The sequence below is a fragment of the Caenorhabditis briggsae genome (assembly GCF_000004555.2).
Source record: "Caenorhabditis briggsae complete genome, chrV, whole genome shotgun sequence".
In the NCBI taxonomy this organism is placed as follows: Eukaryota; Metazoa; Nematoda; class Chromadorea; order Rhabditida; family Rhabditidae; genus Caenorhabditis; species Caenorhabditis briggsae.
This window is the reverse complement of record NC_013488.2, coordinates 12,792,353-12,798,751: the sequence shown is the minus strand read 5'-3', so window position 1 is coordinate 12,798,751 and position 6,399 is coordinate 12,792,353. Positions and strand designations below refer to the sequence as shown.

At 39.4% G+C, this 6,399-nt stretch overlaps 5 protein-coding genes across 5 annotated transcripts in view; 3 read left to right on the top strand and 2 right to left on the bottom strand.

Moving 5' to 3' along the window:
• Positions 1-18, top strand: part of CBG19113 — a gene marked incomplete at both ends in the record, with an annotated part of 1,856 nt that extends 1,838 nt beyond the window's left edge. The window contains one exon of the mRNA XM_045237904.1: positions 1-18. This exon is cut by the window's left edge and continues 459 nt beyond it. Within this exon, the coding sequence (XP_045096681.1) occupies positions 1-18 (18 nt within the window).
• A 230-nt stretch (positions 19-248) lies between these two features.
• Positions 249-1,496, bottom strand: CBG19112 (the record flags this gene model as incomplete). Its single annotated transcript, XM_045237903.1, has 4 exons — positions 249-414; positions 464-693; positions 897-1,054; positions 1,181-1,496. 4 exons carry the CDS (start codon positions 1,494-1,496, stop codon positions 249-251), a joined length of 870 nt encoding a protein of 289 aa, XP_045096680.1.
• A 384-nt stretch (positions 1,497-1,880) lies between these two features.
• On the top strand, positions 1,881-3,777 carry CBG19111 (the record flags this gene model as incomplete). Its single annotated transcript, XM_045237902.1, has 4 exons — positions 1,881-1,995; positions 2,051-2,836; positions 2,882-3,292; positions 3,344-3,777. The coding sequence occupies 4 exons, from the start codon at positions 1,881-1,883 to the stop codon at positions 3,775-3,777; spliced, it is 1,746 nt and encodes a 581-aa protein (XP_045096679.1).
• A 192-nt stretch (positions 3,778-3,969) lies between these two features.
• CBG27169 lies at positions 3,970-5,993 on the top strand (the record flags this gene model as incomplete). The annotated part of the gene is made up of 6 exons (XM_045237901.1): positions 3,970-4,057; positions 4,105-4,251; positions 4,299-4,429; positions 4,475-4,749; positions 4,801-5,670; positions 5,714-5,993. The coding sequence occupies 6 exons, from the start codon at positions 3,970-3,972 to the stop codon at positions 5,991-5,993; spliced, it is 1,791 nt and encodes a 596-aa protein (XP_045100190.1).
• A 119-nt stretch (positions 5,994-6,112) lies between these two features.
• The window catches only part of CBG19110, a gene marked incomplete at both ends in the record, with an annotated part of 1,491 nt that continues 1,204 nt past the window's right edge, over positions 6,113-6,399 (bottom strand). The window contains one exon of the mRNA XM_002637357.1: positions 6,113-6,293. Within this exon, the coding sequence (XP_002637403.1) occupies positions 6,113-6,293 (181 nt within the window). The remainder of the gene's footprint in view (positions 6,294-6,399) is intronic.

Here is a 6,399-nt window from a genome sequence, read left to right as displayed (position 1 = left end):
AATATTGTGTTGTCCTAATGCGAGGACAAACTTCTCTTGCATTTTCCGCATGCTCATCTGAATTTCAAAAAAAATGTACTGGATAAAACGCAGTTCCAAAAAAAAAAGAAAAATAATCATCCCAAAATGTTAGGGAATAATTTTTTTCAGAAGCAATATGGGGAAAATAAGAATATTCATTTCATATGAGTATCCGAGTCTATAGATTTAGAGATCATAAATATGGAAAATAATCATGGTTTTTCCATTCAATCCATATATGGTTTTGGAGACCACTCCTTCTCGTGATTCGCTATACCATCTGGATTAGAATTCAAACGAGGAACGTCGTGACGGAGCATGAATTCCCGAACTTTCCAGCGCAGTGACAGACGACGCATTTCTCCTGGAGCCGGATGTCGATCCCATTCAGTTCTACAAAGAATTTAATTATTACCATCTTTTTAGACGAAATATATCTCACTTGTAGAGATGGTACCTAGTAACAGGATCAAACTTGTATGGTACTCTTCCAGGCTTCGGAGACCGAACAGGACGAACACTAGGATCTATGATAAGCTCTCTTGGTTTCTGAACTTCGGATGGATCTGATTCAGTGCTTCTCCCAACTGAAATTGATTCTGCGATGTCCTCTTCGCCCTCCACTTCATCTTCATCGTGCATTTCTTGCTCGCCGGATGTAATTTCATCCTCCTGGAATACAAATATAATCGAACCTTTAAAAGAATACTAACACCAACTTCTTCGTCAGCTACATCTGGAGCTGTAGAATTCAGTTTTTCAGGATCAGTATCAACATTTTCAGACTTTTTGAAAGGTATCCAGTTAAGTTTATTGAAAATTGACTTGATAGAAGACTTAATATTGGAGAGCATTTTTCAAAAAACCACACAAACCTCCTCACTTGGAGCTCGACACCTCTCATATGCTCGATGAATGCTTCGCCACGCTTGATCGATCAGCGACTTGGCTTCGATATTTTCTCGAAGGCTTTCATCTCCAAAATCGTTTTGGAACTCAACGTTTTCGTAGACACACTTCTTTCCTGCTCTTCCTGGAAAAAGAAAAATGGACAAAATAAAACAAAAAACAAAAGTTTCGTTTCAGAAACCAAAATGGAAACAAAAAATTCAATGAGGTCGTTCAGTACGGCGTCAAAGCTTACAGGTACTGTACTTACTTCTAGAAACGATTGGAGATTGGATGGATGCTCTCTCATCAGAGAAATCTCGTTGTCTTTGAAGGAATTGGGCAGCTGGATCGATTGAAAGTGAAGCAAAAAGAGACTCATTGAGTGGATTCTCATCTTCTTCCGAAACACATGATTCTTCGTTCAAATATCTGTTGATTTCTGAGAAGAACAAATTTATGTCATGTTTTATTTGCAATAAATTCTTACCATTTTTCAACTGTGCCAATTGAGCTGTACTTCGAATGTTCTGACCCATTTGGTGGACAATATCCTCGAGCTCTTTTTCATTCGTGAAGTTTGCCATTTTGACTAGATGAAGAAGCTCGATGAAGCGTGATCCGGAAGTTGGTGACTACCCATAAAACTTTTGAGATAAATACTTGGTTGAACAGTTTTCAGCTGATCAATCACCAGTTTTTTGATAAAAATAAACAAAAAAACCCTGTAAACAAGACGGCAAAAACGCCCCAGTGTTGTTGGAATTGAAGAGCGAATTCAAATTCTGAGATTGGCGAAAAAAGTCAGCTGCGTGCGGGGGCTTTGCGGAAAGTGCGCGCCCAGCTTGCCATTTTTCGCTCCGCCCCTTTTATTCCAAGACGTTTTTCGATGTTTTGCTTCTAAAAAGTAGAAAAAGGTTTGTGTAGAATTCTAGGTAGAAGAAGAAAATAAAAAATAATTTTATTCAGAAATGAGTGATAATCATGCCTTCGGGCGACCGGCTGTAGACGATGGACGAGGAGTTGTCGAGACGATGCGAATGGAAGCTACCACAATGTCGAACAATTTTAACGCTGTAAATGATAGTAATAATTCTAAATCGATTCAAAAATATCTGAATCAAGTTTGTATATTTTTCAGGCATCAAATCAGACGTCCATCATCTTGAAGATCTGTCCCAATGTTTTGCAGACATTTTCCGTTCGTCTGATCACTCCGATGTCACTCTTGTTCTCGATGATGGAGCTGAGTTTCCCGCTCATAGATTGATCCTTGCCGCTCGGAGCAGCTTTTTTCGAGCAATGATGTACAACGGATTTAAAGAGAGCCACGAACAACGCGTTTCTCTACATGAAACAAACTCAGTCGCCTTTCGAGCAGTTCTTCAGTACATGTACACTTCAAAAATTGATTTCGCTGGAGTTGAGCTAGATGTCCTTCTTGAATATTTGAGTCTTGCCCATCGGTATGAATTGAGGCAACTGATGACGGCGATAAGTGAGTATTTCAAGGAGATTTTGAAGAATGAGAACCTCTGCAGCATTTTGAATGCTGCCTACTTTTTTCAATTTTCGGATCTAATTGATTACTGTATGCAGTACTCGGATAAACATGCTGATCAACTCTTAGACGATCCGAGTTTTAATAGGCTCTCAGGAGACAGTTTGAAAGAACTTCTAGCAAGAGATTCGTTCTATGCTAATGAGCTGAAAATCTTCAACGCTGTTTGTTCATGGTACGCTACGAATTCAAACATGAAAGCTGTATCAAAAGAATTACTGGATCTTGTCAGACTTCCTTTGATTTCTCAAACCGAGCTTCTCAACTTCGTGAGGCCGTCTGGATTGGTTGATGCTGATGATTTATTGGATGCGATAGAGATCCAAACTCAAAAACCATTTGAAGCACCATACAGAGGATGCAAAAGTGAGTTATATATTTTTGGTGAAACAATTTTCTGACTATTTCCAGGCATCGACACAAATATAATACCACAGTATCCAATAGTGCAACCCTTATCTCGAGAAGTTAGTTGTCGATTTACGAACCAAGAGAATATGAGTGTATTTCATTTGGATCTTGGAAAACCTTTCATTATCAACACGATTATTCTTGAACTGAACTGGAAAGTTGATGTACAAGGATTCTCCTATCAGATTCACGTCGGGATGGAAAATCGGTCGGATGGCCACTGGAAGCTAGTAGCTGATTACTCAAAATACGACTGCCGAGGTACTCAGCGAGTCTTCTTAGAAGATTCTGTGGTCAGGTACATCTTAATACGAGTTAGCGACCCAATGTCCTGTCGAATAGATGGCAGTCGTATTGAAGCAATGTACTCGTCGGAGACGATGCCAGTGGATCCTCACACAAAAATAATTGGTAATTAATTTTTGACTACTGTGGTTCTTAAAATTGTGGTTTTTTTTCCAGCTCCACATAGTAATATCACAACTATTGAAAACCATGCACGGGTGGTCGAAGGAGTTTCTCGCTGCCGAAATGCACTTATCAATGGAGACATTACATCTTACGACTGGGACTCGGGATATACGTGTCATCAAATTGGAAGCGGTGTCATTATGGTACAACTCGCCCAACCCTATATCATCTCTTCGATGCGAATACTTTTGTGGAACTGTGACGATCGATTCTATTCGTATTATGTCGCAGTGTCAACGAACCAAGACAGTTGGGTCACAATTATTGATCGTACGAATGAAGAGTGCCGCGGATGGCAAGAACTTTTATTCGATCCTCTCCCTGTTGTCTACATTCGTGTCGTGGGAACAAGAAATTCAATCAACGAAGTCTTCCATGTTGTACATCTAGAAGCCCCTTCAAATGTTCCAATCGCCATAAAGTAATTATTACGGGTTACAATTCTTCCTTTGTGTCGTATTATCTGAATTTGTAATAAAGCTTGCATATATGTAAATATCTCTTTGCAACAAATGAATGAGATCAGTGATAGAACCTGAAAATTGATATTTGGCAAAATCATCAAACTTTGAAGGAATTAATATTATTTCGTAACGGATTTCAGTTATATACATAAAATGGCAAAACGGGAACTCCGACGGAGTCTAAAGTCGGAAATAGATAATCTCTTCGCATCACCGGAAACTGCAGAAAACGAATTTCAACGTAAGAGCCTTTCGGAAGATTAATATTAACAACTTTGAAAATTTCAGAAGCCACAAAACGTCAGAAAAGAGATGACAGTGAATCTAGTAGTACACCAAAAAGCAGTGGAAGTTCGCAACCTTTTGATCCGAACAGACCGAGAGTGACACTTCATTTGAATCGATTAGGAAACAGTTTTAGAATAGATTGTGAAAGTTAGCATTTGCAGTTTTTGTTTTTATTTAGTACATATAATTTTCAGCTCTTGCCCATTTCATTCACTATACTCTTTTTGGAAATTCGCTAATGAAACCCCGATGGACAGCCATTGCCAATCATCGCAACATCCCTCAAACTCTTGTGATTCGGATAAATGTACAGGAGGATTTTTTTGTAAGTTTCTAAAACTTCATTTTGAAAAAAAATGAAATATTTCAGATGACAACTAACCTAAAATTTCTGAACGATTTTTTCGAAAGACGATGGATTGAACTGGATTCCGAGATAAGCGATCGTAGTCTGTTCTGGAATAGTATGATGAACGTTCGGTTGACACTGCAAGAACAGGTTCGGAGAAAGTCTGAGAAGATGCAGAAGACGTTTGACATTCTCGGAAAACATGACAAGTCGAATTTCATTCTGACTACTGCACAACTCGCTGATAGAGGTTTTCCGTTTCCTGGAGAAGAAGGCATTGTGCCGACGAAGCGCAGGTGGGTTGCTCAACTTCAGAAGCATTTATTCAAAGCAAAATAGGCTTTCAGATACAAAAAACTGTCACCGTCCTCTCCATTGTTCTCCGTGGACTGTGAGATGTGCGAAACTACAACTGCAAATCGAGCTCTGACTAGAATTTCCATCGTCGACGAAGAACAGAATACGATCCTGGATACTCTCGTAAAACCTGATGGAGATATCACTGATTATGTCACTCGATATTCTGGAATAACCGAAAAAATGATGGAGGGTGTGACGACGACGTTAGCAGATGTACAGAAGGCAGTACAGAATTTGTTGCCTCCAGATGCGATTCTTGTTGGACACTCATTGGAATTTGATCTCCGAGCGATGAGGATGACACATCCGTTTTGTATCGATGTTGGACACACTTTGAACTACACTAACAGCGCGAATGGAGGAAGGAATAGCCTGAAGAATTTGTCTGAATTCTTTCTCGGAGTACAAATCCAAACCAAGTTCGGTCACTGCTCTTATGAAGATGCTTGGGCAGCAATGCGTTTAGCTCAACTGAAGATAGAAAAAGGATTGATGTTCGGAAACACAAGTTTCGGATGGAAGTATTCAAGAGATGCCAATGGAGGCGTTGTTGAGGAAGCTTTGCAAACAGAAGTGGTATCAACAGTTCCTTGCTCTGGATGCACCCAGCCGACAGTTGTTGGATGTACTGTTTTGAATTGTCGATGCCGATTCGTGAATGGTCCATCGAAATGTGTTCATTGTGTCAAATTAGGAGAAAGCATCGAAGGCGACTTTGACTGGCAAGATACTCTTGATTTAGATTTGGACAAAACAACTTCTCCGATCGAAAGCTATTTGAAGAAAGACAAAATGACGTCACTAATGTGTGCATTTGATAATTCCTTTTTGGATAAATTACCTACATTTTCGAAAAAGTGAGTTTGATCTCTAAATTCTTACCCATTATTTCAATTACAGAATCCGATCAAAGCAATCATCGTCTTTCCCGTCCTACGATTCTTTTATCAACAGTGTTGCTTCGGAAATGTTAAATGATAGTGGAATTTTTCTTGAAATCGAAAAGGAACGCGTTGAGCCGTTAGAAGATTCAGCAGACGAGACCGGCGACGTTTTCGACAATTCGGAAGGCCTGAACACGATGCTCGAAAAACTTGTGGGCGCAACAACTAGAAACTCGTTGGTTATAATAATTGCTTCGAGTCCCAGCAAGAATATTCTATTTAATAGAATCAAATAATTTTTGTTGTTGTTGTTCTGTTGGATCTCTACTCATAAACTTGATCTTACGTTTTTTTTTTTAATTCAAATCAACAAAAACAACAAGGATAACAACAGTAAAATAGAAGGGGATGGAAATTATTTAGAAGAGGACTTGCTGAGCTTTGCTTTCTTTTTCAACTTTTCGATATCGACTGGCACATCGTTGGCTCGTTTCTTAGTCTGCTTCTCTCGCGGAGCCTCTTCTTTGGCTTGGTAGACTTTCAATTTCTGCTTCTGTTTCTCTACCGTCTTCACAGCTGAGGCTTCCAACTTTGCTCTGGAACGATATACATGAACATGTTTTTTGCGAAATTGAAAGTATTCTTATGGGGTTATTCAGGGAGTCGGCAAAAAAGGAAAACAACTTGGGTACCGAGCTCGAA